This window comes from Macadamia integrifolia, chromosome 9 (genome assembly GCF_013358625.1).
Source record: "Macadamia integrifolia cultivar HAES 741 chromosome 9, SCU_Mint_v3, whole genome shotgun sequence".
Lineage (NCBI taxonomy): Eukaryota > Viridiplantae > Streptophyta > Magnoliopsida > Proteales > Proteaceae > Macadamia > Macadamia integrifolia.
Genome location: NC_056565.1, coordinates 37,928,275 through 37,946,038, shown reverse-complemented (window position 1 = coordinate 37,946,038; position 17,764 = coordinate 37,928,275). Strand labels below are relative to the sequence as shown.

The following is a 17,764-nucleotide window of genomic DNA, read 5'->3' as shown; positions in this document are numbered from 1 at the left end:
TCTCTTCTCCCCTTCTTTTCTCCCTCCTCTTTACTCTTCTCACCAACGTACGAGTGTCATAAATGAGAAAAGAAAAAGAAAACATAAATGCTATATATACTTCTTATAATAACTAAGTATTCACATGGGTGGGTCACTCAGGTGGGTGGATGCGCCCACCTGTCCGCCCACCTGAGGGTCAAAACTTGGCCAATAAGTGGGATTTTGACAGAATTCGGCCCTCGGCACGAATCTCACTCTTGGCCTTAGATGTAATATACGTATGCACCATAAAATATGGCTACATACCTGCTTCATCCGTACATGGCTTTGTGATAGGTGTATGTACACGGCTTGGGTACACCCGTCTCTTCTGGCACTAGCTCGGACTTGTCGGGCCAGCTGGTGTTTAAGGTCACCCTTGCCATCATAGTCCATAAGGATCCCGCTTTAACTCTCTCCGGTTCAGGTCCTGCATAGTTAAACCGAGTCAACCCTGTAATCAGACCGGGTTGAAGTAGGGTATTACAGTTTTAGTGATGATTTTAGGGGCTGTTAGCACTATGAGTAAATCAAATCTATTTCTTCCTAAATGTTCCATGTTAGGTACTATTTCTATTAATGGTTTAAGGATTGTTAGCGTTCCTATTTGAATCAAACATATGTCACCTTGATTTTGATGATTAGGGATTGTTCAGTGTTTCACTTAGTAAATTTTGTCCTATTCTATTCTATGATTTGTAGGGACTGTTTCGGTACATTCACTTAATTAAACCAATCCCATTTCGGCGTTACGATGATACGGGCTGATTTGTTGTTCCTTGTCAATTAAATAGACATTATTTTTGTTTCATGATTTTAGGGGTTAAATTAGGTTTCTTGACTCGATTAAAATTATCCAATCATAAACTAGCAAATTAGAGGATGATTTAGCATTTCTTATTGTCTTGGTTCATTCCATTATGAGTATATGAATTAGGGGTTGCTTACATAATCATGTGTAGTATTGGATGCATAAGAGCTGATTTCATAATTTTCTTATTATTTATATGTTAGCATAATGCTCTTAAATACTCTAATACATGATGTGTGTGCATGGGCTGAAGTGTATGTTTTAAATTATGAATGAAAAATGAATTACTTAGTTCTTAAAATTATGTGTTATTGCATGGGGTAAAATGTACGTACTTGGTTATTTGCTCCATCACATGTGCATTTAAATGATGAAAATGATGAATGAGTTATAAAATTCGGTTCGGTCGAATTATTCGTGAATTTTAAAAAAGTCTATAAAATTTGAGAATTTTTTATTTGATTTGGATTCGGACAAAATTATTCATAAAATTCGATAAAATTCTGTTCTGCAGAATTATTCGCGAATAATTCAGAGAATTTAATAACTAGGTGAATGACACCCATAACATTTGACACTTGGAATTTTGAGGCCAAGGAGGGATGTAGGTTGTATAGACCATGGGTTCAAGTGTTGGCCACATAATGTGTGGGACATTCCATAGATTTAGCCCACAAAGCGTGTGATGCAAGTTACATATCCTACCGTTGGAGTCACCCCCTTATTGTTTAATGACCTACTTGGATGTCAAGATACGCATTGTCCGACTATTCGTGGATGAAATTTTTATTTTCTTTAATGCCTCTATCAGGTATGTGAAGAATCTAAAGCATTTTCTTCTAAAATATGAAGAATTCTCTAGTCAGCGAATCAGCCTTGATGAGAGTAAGTTGTTTATGGGTTTGATCCAGTCTCAGCGAAAACAGGCTATTATTGATGTGTTAGGCATCGCTGTGTGTAACCTCCCCACTCGATATTTAGGGGTGGAAATTTTCAGAGGTAGGGTCAAAAAGGCACCATTGCTTCTGATTCTAGATAAGGTCAAGGGCCGCCTGGCAGGGTGGAAAGGGAACTTACTCTCTATTGCTGAGAGAGTGGAGCTTATGCGATCGGTTATTTTGGGGATGCCAAATCATAGCTTTGGTGTTTATTGGTGGCCCTCTTCTATGATATCTACCATGGAGAGATGGATGCGAAACTTCATATCAATAGGGGAGGTTGATACTTCAAAGAAAATCATTGTCAAATGGAACATGTGTTGCAGGCCGAAGGAGGAAGGTGGGCTGGGGCTGAGAAGGTTGAGGAATTTGAACAAGTCTATGCTCTGTAATCTAGCATGGAGAATATAGCATGATGATTCGACTGCTTTTAAATTTCTAAGGGCTCTGTTCTTGAAGAAAAATGGATCTCCCAGGGTTGGATATAGGGCATCCTCCATTTGGCCTAGTGTTAGGAAGGTTTGGAGCATCATCACAGATAATGAGCGTTGGATGGTAGGGAATGGCTAGAAAATAAATTTTTGAATAATAAATGGGTGAATGGCACCTCTGTCCAGGACCTAATTGAGGTGGGAGTCAGCAAAGATTTGGCATATATAGGGAAGATGAACAGATTTATTGAAAATTTCCAGTGGAAGTTACCTCCTGTTCAGTCTACTAAGATGAAAGAAATTTTTAATTTGATTAAAAATATTAGAATTCCTATGTATGAATGTGAAGATAAGGTTTTCTGGATGTGCTCTCTGGACGGATCTTTCTCAGTCAAGGCGACTTGGGGTGAGATTAGGATTCGTAATCCTAAGGTTTCATAGGATTCCCTAGTTTGGTGTAAAAAGGTGTAGCCCAGGATGTCTATTTTTGGCTGGCCGTTGATCCATGGTAAGTTGCCTTCGGATGAGGTGGCGAGGAGGAAAGGTATTCCTCTTGCTTCTAAATGCAGGTTATGTGGTGTGGATGAAGAATCCTTGGACCACCTTTTCCTTCGTTGCCCTTTCGCGAATGAAAGATGGTCCTTCTTTTGTGGTTGCTTCAATATTGGGTGGTCGCCTCCAATATCTGTGCCTATGCTGTTCCAATGGCGGAAAAGAGCTTCAAATTAGGCATGCTGTAAAGAAGCCTAGACGATGGGGCTGGTTATCGTGGCAGATAGTATCTGGAGAGAGAGAAACCTAAGGAGGCATGGTGAAGGATGGAAACATTCTAGGTATGTGTGCCTGTCTATTATTGAGGAATTAAAAAGTTGTAAACCTAATACTAAAGGAGCTATTAGAACCATGGATGATATGGTGTGCTGTAGGAAGTTGGGTCTGATGGGTCAGGGCATTCCTTCCAGACCAATTTTAGAGGTTTTTTAGCGCAGGGCTCAGGTTAATTGGGTCAAATTAAATTTTGATGGCAGCTCATTGAGAAACCCAGGCGGGGCAGGTGCTGGAGGAGTGTTTAGAGATTGTTTGGGAAGAATTCTGGGATCCTATAAAATCTTCATGGGGGTTACTGGGGTGTTTCAAGCTAAGATGGAAGGCTCATGGAAGGCCTTATGCATGCTAGAGATATGGGTTTTAACCAGCTCTGGGTTGAGTCTGATTCCTTTGCGGTGGTGATGCTGGTGCAACAATGGAAGATCCTCTGGTTTGCAGCGCAACGTTGGGCTTTCCTCAAACCATACTTGGATGGGATAAAGTGGAAATTATCTCATATTTTCAGAGCAGGTAATACCATCGCGGACTTCTTAGCAAGAGAGTGGCCAAGTCTAGTGTCTCTGGAATTAATGTAAATTTTCCAAATCATGTAGTGGAGCTTCTTAGCAGAGATGCTAATGGAAGACTTAATTATAGATTCTGCTAATGTTCCCTCTCCCTCTCCCTGCTGATGGCAATGCCGAAGGTGGGGGTTTGGGGAGGTTTGTTTTTGGGTGTTGGTTGATGTAATCTTTTCTTTTCCCCTTTTTAATAAAATTCATCCATTAGCGGAAAAAAAAAATATACGCATTGTCCACAGAATGTGCAGGATGACGTATGTATAAGCCACAAAGCGTGTGGGGCATCTAAGGGGATTATGTGTAATGTTTGATACTTGGATGTCAAGATATGCATTGGCCATAGAATGTGTGGGATGACGTATGAACAAGCCATAGAATGTGTGGGGCATCTAAGGGACCTTGGCTTTTAATTGTTACTTGAGTGTCAAGCCATGCATTGGCCACAAATCATGTGGGATGATATATGCACAAGCCACAGAACATGTGGGGCACTTGGGGAGCAAAGTAAATGAATTAATTAAATGGACATAACTGAGAATAACTGGACCTTGTAAAATGTCATAAATGCTACATATTTGATTTTAAGATATTATTGCATATGTTATTATTCTATGCCCATGTTTTCAAACTTATGGATATTGTATGCTGTTTTACTTACTGAGTTTCTCTCCAGAATCTTACCCAAATTATTCCGCAGATGGAGAGCACTCTGATATACTGGTTAGTGGTGAAAACCAAGAGATTGATGGGGATGTGCAGAACATTTACTATTTTAGTTGATCATAGATCATATTATTTGTCTTAGAGATTTAAATTATGGATGTAATAATTCTCTTAAAGGATTTAATTGGTTGTGGATTATATTGGAGACTTTTATGACTTTTAATTATTAATTTGAAGACTTCCAGTGTTATTATTCTGAGGTTGTGTTTAATATAGATTTTAAATTTTCTTCTTTTTATTTATCACTCAATTGATTTACAATTCAATCCTAAGAGACATGATCCTTGGACCATTGACCTCCATATTTCCCTTGCAGAAGGTGGGGTGTCACAGAAACAAAGTTCCACATCCTTTCTATCCCTAGCCAAGTTGAGGATGCCTTGTATGTTTACTTTAGATATCCATCATTTTTCACAAATCTAGCCCATAAGAAGCGACTCATAGTTGTATCCTCATGCTTCACCTGCCAAACCAGCTTTCTAAGACAAGCATAATTAACTTCTCTCAACCGACGAATCCTGAACCCCTTCCTCCTTAGGCTTGCACATATCCACCCATTTAACTGTAATTTTTTTTCAAGGAGTTAATCTCTCCTGTCCAGATGTAGTTCTATATTTATTTATTATTATTTTTTAACTAATATTAAGTAGTTGATAAGTAGTATTTAAGTGGGAAATAAGTCTGGTTACAATATGTGGTTGTAACCGGGTTAGTTACGACTTACAAAATAGCTTTCCCCCTTTTATTTTATTTTTAAATCAGCAGTGACTTGAGAAGTCAAGTGGTCTAGTCAAGCACTCCCAATCCAATTATTTGTGGCCCACAAGCAAAGAACTTTCATTTCCTTCTCACCAAGCAAAGATAAAGGATTAGATGCGACCTTTTTTTCTTTTGCCATTCTATCTTATTGAGCGCTAATACTGCCAAGGGCCACCACTAGCTTAAGCTAGTGTTAATTGAGAATTAGATGCTGCTTTCATAGCTTTTTAAAGAAAAAGGAAAAATAAAAAGATGCTTCTCTCCCTTCCTTCATTGAAGGTTTGAATCCAACAGATAAATATCATAGGTAGTGAAGCAATTAAACGAGCACCCAATGAATTAAAAGCAACCAAGAATTAAGCCATGAGTACTCCTCTCGTGTTGCTTCCGTTCCTCTTCATCGTCCAGTTATGGCCGGCAGTGGCAACATCAATGTTGCCATTGACAAAGCCCAATTGCACTTCTATATGTGGTGGTGTCCAAGTTCCCTACCCCTTTGGGTTAGGAGCTGATGAAGAGTGTTACAGACGTGTTTTTAAGCTAATCTGCAACGATAGCTACAACCCTCCAAAACTGATCATGGGGAGAAACGTGGAAGTTATCAATATTTCATTTCACGGCCAATTGACTGTACTTTCTCCTGTAAATTTCGAATGCTACAACAAGTTAGGTGTACGGACTGATCGGAACAAAATTTCAGGGAAATCAGGGAGCCGCACCCAATTCACCCTCTCTGACACACAGAATAAATTCACGGCTCTGGGTTGTGACACCATCTCTAACATCACCGGTTCCAATGGCAGGGATTTTCAGAGTGGGTGTAGCATGATTTGCAGCAACAAGTCTGATGTGATCAATGGCTCCTGCGCCGGCATAGGGTGTTGCCAGACCTCAATCCCAAAGGGCTTCGCTAACTTCAACATATCTCTTAACAGTTATGAGAATCACACAAAGGTGTTTGATTTCAATCCCTGCAGCTACGCTTTCATCGTTCAAGATAACTGGTTCAACTTCTCAAACTCATATCTCTCCAAATTCACAAGTATATATAAAAATGGTAATATGGAATTGGTCCCTCTAGTGTACGACTGGGCAATAGATCTCAAGTCTTGTGAAGAAGCTGAGAAAAACCAGATTACTTACGCATGCAAAAACAAAAGCGAATGTGTCACCTCCAAGAATGGTCTTGGCTATAGTTGCATTTGTTCCAATGGTTACGAAGGGAACCCTTACCTTCAAGACGGATGCCAAGGTAACCATCAACAAACCCTATCTATTTACTCTTCTGTGTTTGTTATATAGATTGGAATTATCAATTGGGTTATTAATTGGATGATGATGATGATGATGATGATGATGATGGTGATGAAGATGTGAATGAATGCAAAGTTGCCACTACTCATAACTGCAGTGAAAATGCTAAATGCAAGAATAGGGTTGGAGGTTACAGCTGCCATTGTCCATTGGGCTTTCGTGGTGATGGTTGGAGAAAAGGAACTTCATTGTACGGTGCACTGAGAAGAGGAAGTGGGTGTAAGGACAATATCATACCCCTTATTGCAGGTATCTCTCTCTCTCTCTCTCTCTCTCTCTCTCTCACTCACACACACACTTTGGAGGTCAGGTGGTGCCTGAGAAGTAGTTTAAGTGAAGTCAGTAAAAGCTTTATCTGCCACCATGGATGGATCTTGATTCTAATTATGCTCAATTCTGAAAAACTTAATTGGGATGACCATGAATGAATAAATATTTCTATTTTTGGCCATTTTTTTCATCTTTTAGCCACTAAAAGTGTTAAAGATCAATGGAACTTATTTCTTATAGCTTGATCTACAACAGTGTAGAATAAAACAAACTTTAGAAAACCCTGGTTGTGCTTCATGACTCATGACACCATTGAACCTATCGAAAGTGTAAATTAGAGGCCATTGTCCAAGCTTTTTGTCAAATTAAAGCAACCTAGAATCTATGGCTAACCCTTTTTCTTTTTTTCTTTTTTCTGCCCGCGTGTAGCCTTCATAACAAATTTTTTTTTTGGTGGAAGGTAGCCTTTATAACATTGTGTTTGATGATCAGAGAGGGCAGACTAGCCCTCCTCCTTTGTAGTTTATTATTGTTTATTCTTTTTTTTTTTTTTTTTTTTTTTTTTTTTTAACTTCAAACTTGTTTTTCTCTCCATTGTGCCTCATTCGAAATTAAGGGAAGTGAAGGGGCCAGGAGAGAAGAAAAGGGAGGCTTGATTAAATAAAAAAATGAAATCCTTTTAATTTTTTGCTGACTATGATTGTTGAAACTCAAAATCTTATTAAATCTATTTACTTCACTTTTCAATCAAATTCATTTGATTTGAAAACGAAAATAATAAATCTATTTTATAACTTTAATTAAAAAATTTGACAATAACATTTTGAGTTAGTTATACAATCATGATTACAAAACTTTATTTTTTTCTTGCATAAAATTATTTTTATTTCCCCTAATCATCCTTTATTTGTAACCAAATGGCTCTATTCAATTATAGGTAAAAGTCATGTAAAACGAAATTGAGCTGGTAAAGTCAGTAGAACAAAAGTAGGATTTTATTTCCAAACTTGCTTCTTATTTATTTTATTATTATTTTTTTAAGTAGAAACAATAAGGTTGCTTTTGGTAGTCATTCTGTTCTAGAAATGACGTTTCGTGTCAAAACCAGAATTTTCCTATTTTGAATCAAAATTATGTTTTGGAATGAAACTCAAATGTTAAGCATATTCCAAAATTTCTCGTTTCTAGTGTTTTTTTTTTTTTTTTACGCGGTTCGTTTCAAAAAGATGAAAAATACTAAGAGCCGAAACATGGCATAATGATACATATAAAAGCTTCATTTTTCTTTTTAAAACCAATTTTCCTTCCTTTCCTTTTAACTACGAGGAGCCTAAGGCATGTTTTTGAATTTAATAAAAAGTAAAAATATACATTGATTTTTTATATTTTTTTCGTGTGTGTGCAGGTATCAGCGCATGCTTTATAGTTCTACCTGTCATTATATGGTTTTTGTATTGGGCAAAAAAGAAAAGAGAACGTATGATACTTTTTCAAGAAAATGGAGGTAAACTATTGGAGCAACGAATAAAGTCGAGCGCGCATAAAGGGGTCAAAGAAAATTTTAGGTTTTTCACCATTAAAGAGGTAAAGAAGGCAACTAAATATTTCCATGATAAGAATGAAATACACATCCAAGGAGGGTTTGGTAGGATTTTTAGTGGAAATTTACCAAATGGGAAAGCAATTTCCGTTAAGAGATACCCATTGGAGAAAAGTGAGATGAAAGACCAGATTATACAGTTTGTTAATGAGGTTGATGTTCTTTCTCGAATCGATCACAAACACCTTGTGAAGCTCTTGGGTTGTTGCCTAGACACAGATGTTCCAATGTTAGTTTATGAGTACATCTCCGATGGGAAGAACCTATCTGAACATATCAAGGAAGCCACTATCTCATGGGAAGATCGCTTGAGAATTGCAGCAGAAATGGCCGACGCACTTGACTATTTGCATTCAGATTCAGTACCTGTCTTTCATGGGAAATTCCAATCTTCTAATGTATTGCTATTTGAAGAAAATGAGGATGAAAATTCAAAAACATTGGTGGCTAAAGTATCTGATTTTGAAGCTTCAAGATTGGTTCCTTTGTATCAAACTCAAAGGATGACAAAAAGGGAAGGGAGTACTAAAAGTGTTGAACTTGAAGGAACTGATAAAAGTGATGTTTATAGTTTTGGAGTTGTTCTAGTGGAGCTTTTGACTGGGGAAAAGCAAGATTTATCAGCTTTTGTAGCTTCACTAGTGCAACCAAATAAAGAAGGTAAGAATCTTTCTCATATTCTTGATGGACGAATAGCAAATTATGCAAAGGAAGAACAGCTCCAGGTAGTTGCTGAGATTGTAATAGGCTGCCTCAAGGATAAAAGTGAAGATAGGCCCACAATGAAGGAAGTTGCAGAGAAGCTTCGGCATTTTAATCCAGCTACAAGTTCTACTACAGCTTGAAATAAGCTGCTGACGACCTTTGCAGAAAAAAATGTATGTAAAAGCTTCTCAACATCATACAACTTTTATATTGAGAGATATATATTGGCACTTAATTCTTACCATATGCATCCATACGTACACAGCATCAACAAATCTTAACTCCTTTGGCATGAATATAAGTATTTGTTTAATTACTTTTTTTATTTATTATTTTTTTTTTCCCACTTATTCTTATCAAACAAGAAAATGGTTTTTGCACTCACCGCCATTGCTAGTTTTTATTTATTTTATTTATCATTATTATTTTTTATAAGGATTATACTTTACAGTTTTATAAATTATTTATAAATTAATAAACTCTGAGAATCTAACTTGACTCCAAAAAGGTTGCATCATTGCAGAAGAAGCTCAAAATGGTTGGAATGATGGAAGTGGTGAGGCCTGCTATTGAGTTTGCACGTCAAGGTTTACTGTATTCTTGGATGCTGAAGGAGTTGTAGAGCCTTTCTTTCTTTTTTTTTTTTTTTATATATATATATATATATATATTTTTTTTTTTAGCTCTTTAAAATGTTGTTAATCTGTGGGCTGGGACTTTAGGCATGGTGGCTTAGGTTTTATATGCTAGTTGGTTTGTTTTTTAATCTATCTTTATCTTATGATGTGATTGTCCATGTGTGAGAAATATTCACAATTTGAAAGCTTTGGATTTATTGTTGGTGAGGATTTTTTAGTCTGGGTCTTTTTCTCGTTGGTATTATAACTCATGTGATCAATAATAGTTATTTTTATTTTAGTTGGTACATGAATTTTTCTTCGCAAGAAATAAGTCCGTTATTTAATTTTTCTACTTTGTCAAACCCTCTAAAGATATAGGGTGTTTCTTGTTGTAACCGAAGTGATGAATTAAGAAGATATAACTTTCATTTGATTTTCCCTTTTCTTAGTCCTAAAAGTTCTTTACTTTAGGGGTAAAAAAGAGTTTTCAAAATAATTTGTTCGAGTACATATATGAAATGATAGGGGTTTACCCGCATTGAAAGTTCTTTATGTTATACTAAAAGGCCAAAAAAGTAAGTTTACAACTTCTTTTTCATCAACTTTGATTCCCAAAGATAAAGTAGTGTCTAAGTAACGAGTTGTCAGAAATTAGAATTGATCAGATAAAATGATTATTAAAAAAAAAATTCCTCTAAAAAGGGAACCGCTTTATGCATTGTGTGGTCAAAAATATTATAACAACAAAAATATAGAAAAATTAGGGATCATTCAATGCTGATCTTAATGAATTATATCTCTTTAATACATCTGCATATTTAAAAGTATAAAATACGAGATTATGAGATAGGTTTTATCTGTTGTTGATTTAATAAAAATGACATGTGAACTGATATAGCTCAGATAAATATGTTGTAATCACAAAGAAGAGAACGTTAGAGTGGACTGGAGCTACTACCTCCATTGGACACTCCGATGCTCGAGTCAGTTTCTAGGGCACCCAGTCAATTGACAGGGTGAGAGTGGACAATGGAAGGATTGTATGCGATCCAATCCACTTGACAAGTTCAGCTTGTACCATCTTCCTCCCCGTTGTATAGAAGGAAATCCAGCTTGGCCATCCTTGATAAATAAGTCTATTGTGAGGCGGTGGTGTATGCAGCTGGGTTGTATTGTGAAGTTCGAAACACTCCAGAAATCTCGGTGGAAGCTCTAGAGTTTTCCCTAACCTGCCCTTCTACTCGGTTAAGATGAGAATTACTTAACTTCTCAAAAAACTCACCGATCTTGTTAAGCAATTGTTGATACCCATCCAACTTCGCCAATATCTGTTGCTGGCCTTCACTGAAGGAACTCACCTCTCCGTCTAACCTCTCTATGCATTGCTCCATTCCCAGGCTTTGATACCAAGCTGGCATATACATCGAGCCATTCTTCTTCCCTATGATGGAAAGGATCAAGAACCTAATGAGGGAGAGAAAATATGGTTGGGTTGGGATAAATTAAGGACAAGATTTCTTGGCTCTGCCGAGGAAGCAAATACCTCCATACTCTCTCTAGTAGAAGTATTAAGGGATTCAAAGATTGCTTCATTAATCTCAACCAACATATTTAACGTACATCGTAACACCCCACTATCCATCCATTACCCCCACTTACATAACTACCACACACATTTTTTCTGAAAGTCACCAAAGTACATATTAAACTAAAATACATATGAAGTTGTAGCTTGTTGGTTGGAAGTTAGTTTGCAAGTTGGAGGTACTAGGTTCAACTCTCTTTTTTTTTCGCTCAAAGATTCGGACTTTATTAAAAGAAAAGAGAAGAATTTACAAAGAATTCTCAAGAGTTGTTTTTTAATCCCCCACCTTCGGCATTGCCATCAGCAGGGAAAGAAAAAAACACAGAGTAATAAAAATTAAAATCGATATCTGGATCTAGATGCCGCATCATGAGCAACCTCGTTGCAGATGTGGCTGGGAAGAGAAACATTAATGCCCGAGAAAGAGAAGATTTAGCGCATCTCTTGCCAAAAATTCAGCGATGCAGTTGGCCTCTCTAAAATAGTGCGATATTTTCCAAGTAATGGAGGACAGGAAAGGGTCCAGAGAAATCCATTCTTGGGCACCGAACCAAGGGATAGATCTGGATTGAACTGCTACCACCACAGCCGCTGAGTCTAATTCGATCTAGAGAGAATTTTCCCTCAAATCTTCAGCCATTTTAATCCCTTCCATTAGAGTGCAAAATTCTGCTACATAATTAGTCTTCACCCCAAGGAACACCTTAAAGGTGCTAGTCACCATACCATGATTGTTACGAATAACTCCACCTGCTCCAGCCCTTCCAGGATTGCGCAAAGAACACCCATCCACATTTTATTTCAACCATCCAATAGGGGGCTTACACCAAAAAACTTCAAAAATGTCAGGCTGACGTCTAGAGTCAATGGAGAGACCCAAATTCCAATAGAAAATCAGATCCGAAATTGATTTTACCTGGTGGTGGAGACTTTCAAGTCTTAATAATCTCTTTTGACCTTGTCAAAGATACAGAAGGAATTGTGCTTTCTTTCTTCAAAACGCCCTTCGTTCCTTTCCTTCCAGATATTATCGGCAACAATAATCATGCCAATGGACCAAGGTTCCTTTAGGACCATCACTCTGCGCTTTCTGGACCACCATTGAACTAGAAGGCCCAGGTTTTCTATTTTAGGCCAATGAACTCCAAACCATTCCATAAAATTTTTCCAAATTGAAACAGAGAATTTGCAACCCAAAAATAAATGAGTAAAAGACTTAGATTCCTCCTCACAAAGGTTGCATTTGGAAGCTAAATAAATACCTTTTGTAAAAACAATATCGTCTATGGGGAGCTTATTATGCATCAAGCACCATCCGAAAGTAGATTGTCTTGGTTGCAGAAACTTCCCCCAGACCATGGAGCTCCATGGGACTTTTGGATTACGCTTTTTGATCTCGTCCCAAGAAGAGGAGGAGAAGGTGCCAGAGGGAGAGCAGCTCCAAACACACCTATCATTCAGGGTAGCTTGCGGTAGAGGGATTAAGCGAGTGGCTTCAAAGCAATTCTGAAGAGAAGGGGATAGGACATCAAGGAGGACCCATTGGGAGTTCTGAATAACATAAGCCACCTTCATGGAGGAGGTTATAATGAGAGCGGGATCTAATCCACAAGATTCTGCAATAGACCTATCTCCAAGACATTTTTCAGACCAAAAACGAATATCGTGCCCATTACCTATTATCCAACGCTCTTTGGAAGAAATGAAGTTCCAAACTTTACGCAGCCTAGGCCAAACAGATGATGATTTGCTGGTTGACTTAAGGTTTCCATTTCTTAGAAATCTGGCCTTAAACAATCTACTCATACTTGAACTGCCATTCCTAATATTCCAAACTTGCTTGTATAAAAGAGATTTATTGATGTCACGAAGGCGATGAATCCCCAAACCACCTTCATCCCTGGGCTTGCAAACATTCTCCCATTTAACATTCACAACTTTGGATGAGTCCACATCACCTATCCGTATGAAGTTTCTCATCCACTTCTCCATCAAGCTGATAAGAGAGCTAGGCACCATAATTATTTGACTTGTTTATTTGCTGATAAAGTTCCTTGGATGGCTGGTTTGTATTAATTTTAGACAAAATCTGGAAAAAGAGGAATGGCACTATGAAGATAGAAAGAGATCTCCTTCTCTAATTTTTATATCAGTGAAAAGAGATCTCCAAGAGATGGATATTCACTTGTTAGGGTTAGTGAATTAGAATTTTTTTTTCCGGCTGTGCTTTTTCTGCTGATGGCAATGCCGAAGGTGGAGATTGCTTGATTGGTTCTATGTATTGGATTGTCTCTTTTGTTCTCTTTCTAATAAAGTTTTTCAGAATCTTTAGCGAATATATATATATATATATAAATTGAAGGATGTATAGGTTTTACATCTGGGCATTACCAAATGAGGAAAACAGATTAACCTATACACAAAAGGACTTGACTCTCCACCTTCGGCATGGCCATCAGCAAAGATCAAGAAGCTTCAAATTCATCTAAACGAGCCACCTTCGGCATTATCATTAGCAGCAACCTATAGAGATAAGAACTTGACTCTCCACCTTTGGCATGGCCATCATCTTTCTAATATTGTGCTTAGAAAATAACAAATTTTCTAAGCACTGTAAAGATAAGAAACAAATCAATCAAACCAATATCGAGGTCTATCCACACTATCTCAAATAATGTCATGATAGACAAAGCTTGGATATGATGACCAATAACAAGAGTTTTGAGTCATAGCACATTTCTTAGTGATGAAATCTACAATCACATTCCCTTCCCTGTAACAATGAGTAATCCACCAAGTAACAGAGCCAAGAAAAGGCTGAAAATAAACCCATTTTGCTGGAACCTCCATGGGATATTTCCTTTATGAATAGAAGTAATAACCATTGTACTAGAATCACTCTCCATCCATTGTTTCTTAAAGTCATTATCCTTAGCATATTCAATCCAATTAAAAAAGACGAGATTTTTGCGAAGTTATTTGTCTTGATTCCAAGAAAACTAGAGAAAGAACATATCGGATTACCGGTTGAAGTTCAATCAGGGATCTATTCGCCATGGAAAGTGGTATCCTCCTCGGATCTCGAGATCCGAAGATCCTCCTTTTCCTGTGAACCTTCCCGGTTCTCTTCTGGGTGGATTGGAACTACTGTCTCGTGCCATGTGTCAATTGTCCATAGGTGGGTTGTCTTTATGCACATCACTACCAATCGGGAGTGGGATGTGCATCCAACAACTCTACTGCCATGCTCAGTTTTTCTCTAGTTCAGATTATATCTTCTATATTACTTCACACTCCACGGATAGGGAATTAGATTGTTTTTCAGTCCTATTCTTCTTTTTCTTTTCTTCTTCACTCTCCTTTTTTTTTCTCTCGGATATAGGTATATCCCAAGGAGAGGTTTTAGTCCCATTCTATTCAATCAGTAGTGTGAAAAAAAAAAAAAAAAAAAAAAGCAAGTTCCAGCTATAGAGACATTCCAACCATTGTTGTATTTTCACAAGAAATCATAGTAATTGTGAAATCATAGTAATTGAGGACAAAAGAAAGGAAATATTATTTACATGTCAGCCAGCAGTAATAGAAAATTTAATCTCAATAAACCACCAAATAGTTGCTAGGAAACTTAATTAATTAAAAACATAAAATACAATAGTCGTATTCAGGAATGGAAAAACCTATGCAAATAAACCAGAAATAAAACAGAAGCAGAAGCACTGATATTGTATTCAAACACTCATATTAAATCAAATTTCTCTAATTGTATCACCGTCATCATCTCTTCCAGCGGAAGTAGCAGCAAGGGAAGCATCAATATTGTCAACCTTTCTATCAACAACAATCGAAATTTCAGCCTTATTAACCTCAGAACCACATTGCCGAGCAACTAAGCGAGTGATGAGGTTCTCATCATTTCCTTGATTTGCAGGATCAGACTTATCAGACCATGACCATTCGATTTTGTCCCCTAATTTGTCACTTAACAACTCAAGTTCAACAAGAAACTTCAAGGCTTTTCTCACTCTTCCTTCGCCTATTTCAGTTGGATCATCTCCATCGATCTCCTTCAATATGGCCAGTGGGAGATTGGAGAGAAAATAACATAGCATCTGTACAAAACACTTCTCTAAAAAATCGTAAAGATTCCCATACTCCTCAGCTCCTAAGAATTTAGAAATTATTACAAACTCAGCTTTAATCAGATTCTCATGCTTTGAAGCCAACGGACCACCAGCACCTTTGGTATCAATAAGAACATTTCCATCAACTTCAAAATCCTTTTCTATAGTGCAACAAGCTTCCTTAAGAACATCACCGGATTCAGATTTTTCGGATTTCTTCTTGAATGCTTGCGAGATGATCTTAGTTCGGAACCAATGCTTGGAATTCTCCCAATGAGCCCACAATTCTTTTGTTGATGTCCATCTTGTTTCATCTCCCATGTTGGGAGTATTGCTCTTGTCAACATACTCAAGGATTTCAAATGACTCATTTAAGCTCTGCCTTAGAGATTCCCAACGAGAAGTTGCCATGAATTCTTCAAGAAAACTTGAGAGGACCAAGACTGATACACATGAAACTCTGTACACAAAATTGCCTTCATTGTCGAACCTCGTAAAAAATTGAGTCCCTTTTTCTTCTAGTTTTGTTTTGAAATCGCCATTTTCTCCTCTCTTGCATTCTGATTTTGATATTAATTGGATGAGATTGGTTGGACAGTCACTCTTACATTTATTCGACCATCTCATCATGTCAGCAATGGCCTTCTTAGTTATCCAAGAATCAAAAGTTCCACCCAGAGATGATAATGCAAATTCCAAAATTATATCTTGCATGGTTATTTTGGACCCAGAGGTTGACAATTGTTGTAACATATTTTCAATTTCCTCTGTGTTCTCAGGGAAAACATGTTCAAATGGAAGTAGACATTCCAAGAGTTTCTTAACAGTGTAAATCGGGATCGCAATGAAGAGACTGCTACATGTATACAACACGATTTGTGTGCGTATAAGCGCGTCCATGATAAAGTCTTTGGCAATTAGAAACCCATTAGAGAGACTTTTGTTGAGGAACCTAAGAGATGAGGTCTTCAACTTGAGATGTTCTAATTCTCTTTCTGGAGAATATTCCTTTTTATGTGCCCATAGAACATTATCATCACTGGTGGGGTCAGTGTGAATAAGAAGAGAAAACCATCTACAGAAGATGGCAAAAGTACAATCAAGTAGGGAATCGACCATTGGTAATCAGAGGACTCAAATCTTGGAGCAGAAAACCTGGAAAAGGACCTCAACATGGCTTGTAAGACAACTAGTGATGAAAGGGAACATAGAAAGGAAATAGTGTGATGATTCGAAGTTTCACATAACAATGTCTGAGGGTTTCCTGTATAGTTGAGTACATGAAACTTGAGTAATAGTTTTCTTAATCCCTTCACATCTTTTTCATTGTTCTTGGGATCTAAAGAAGGTCTGGATCTATAATAAGTTGGCCAGAACTCAGTTTGGCCTCTAAATGCTATAGCAGAAGACCACATGAACAGAAGCAATAGTAAGATGGAAACCATGATGATGAGATGTTCTATCCTAAAGGCAAAGATCACACCTGTGCCCAGTTGCATACACACATTAACAACCATAGTAATCACGGTCACGGTCAGTGCTGCCATGTTGCCGTAGCGCTCAGATGTGTCCATAGTCCCCAGAGAAGGAACATAAAATCCAAGTGAGGTGCACAACAATCCAATGCTAGTGAGCTTAGAGAGTTGATCCTCAATTCTAGGCATACAAGTGGTAAGATCAACTGGGAGTTTTGTGGCAACTCCTAAGACAGTCAAGGTGAATGCATTCATAGGGAACAATTTGCATGGCACGAATGGCTTCTTGTGAATGAATGCATGCACCAAGTCAAAACTCACGCAGAAGAAGCATACCATTGTTGCAGCTGCAATGTAGAGGCCAATCCAAGGAACAGGTGAAGAATATGATGCTGCCTCACAAAATCCATTCAAAGCAGGAGCAGGTGAATCATGTAACAGTAGTCCCATGGTTGCTGCTTCTTCTTCTTTCTTCTAAATACAATGGCTGGGACAGCAAAATGAGAGAGAAAATTCAGTATTCAAAGCATATCAGAAGCCTAAATCATTGAAATGCTAAGATGCTGTTGTAGATTTAATTCATATAATGAGGCAAAACTCACAAATTAATTTAAAGTCTCATGAGAAAGCACTTTTTGTAAAGAGTGATTCTCTTCTCTCCGGCCGACATGTATGATTTTCCTTTAGTTGGGATAGGCAAAGGGCCTCCACTTGAAGTGAAAGATAATAATTTCAAAATTAGCTTTAAAGGTGCCTAAGGTGAGAGATATATTCTATTATTTTATTAGTTGTCTAAATCAGCTGCTCCGTTGGAAATCTCTACGCCGGTTATAGTGTGGCCGTCTTTGGTGAAGATGGATCTAGATATAGATGCATCTAGGTGTCTTAAATCTAGATCATGCTAGTTTGATTTTTGGGTTTTGTTTTAGTGGTTGAGAAGTGTGGTTGTCCCTGTCCTGTTGATGGCAATGCTGAAGATGGGTCTTGTGAAATTATCATGATT

The 17,764-nt window shown here is 37.6% G+C and overlaps 2 protein-coding genes across 3 annotated transcripts; one reads left to right on the top strand and one right to left on the bottom strand.

Annotated features, from left to right (window-relative positions):
- Positions 1-5,363: 5,363 nt before the first annotated feature.
- On the top strand, positions 5,364-9,885 carry LOC122088560 (wall-associated receptor kinase 2-like). 2 transcript variants are annotated; one of them, XM_042657862.1, is made up of 4 exons: positions 5,364-6,323; positions 6,443-6,634; positions 8,061-9,133; positions 9,469-9,885. In XM_042657862.1, the coding sequence occupies exons 1-3, from the start codon at positions 5,435-5,437 to the stop codon at positions 9,098-9,100; spliced, it is 2,121 nt and encodes a 706-aa protein (XP_042513796.1). In that variant the 5' UTR covers positions 5,364-5,434; the 3' UTR covers positions 9,101-9,133; positions 9,469-9,885. The 2 variants fall into 2 exon arrangements, with proteins under 2 accessions (XP_042513796.1, XP_042513795.1); XM_042657861.1 differs by having other exon boundaries at positions 5,365-6,323; positions 9,484-9,885.
- A 4,857-nt stretch (positions 9,886-14,742) lies between these two features.
- Positions 14,743-17,499, bottom strand: LOC122088601. The gene is made up of 2 exons (XM_042657917.1): positions 17,364-17,499; positions 14,743-17,248 (listed from the first exon to the last, which is right to left on the bottom strand). Exon 2 carries the CDS (start codon positions 16,403-16,405, stop codon positions 14,912-14,914), a length of 1,494 nt encoding a protein of 497 aa, XP_042513851.1. The 5' UTR covers positions 16,406-17,248; positions 17,364-17,499; the 3' UTR covers positions 14,743-14,911.
- Between the last annotated feature and the right edge of the window lie 265 nt (positions 17,500-17,764).

Coding starts and splice junctions, on each gene's coding strand:
- LOC122088601 (XM_042657917.1), bottom strand. CDS start 16,405: ATGGTCGATTCCCTACTTGATTGTACTTTTGCCATCTTCTGTAGATGG.
- LOC122088560 (XM_042657862.1), top strand. CDS start 5,435: ATGAGTACTCCTCTCGTGTTGCTTCCGTTCCTCTTCATCGTCCAGTTA. Junction 6,324..6,442: donor CCTTCAAGACGGATGCCAAG/GTAACCATCAAC, acceptor ATGGTGATGAAG/ATGTGAATGAATGCAAAGTT. Junction 6,635..8,060: donor TATCATACCCCTTATTGCAG/GTATCTCTCTCT, acceptor GTGTGTGTGCAG/GTATCAGCGCATGCTTTATA.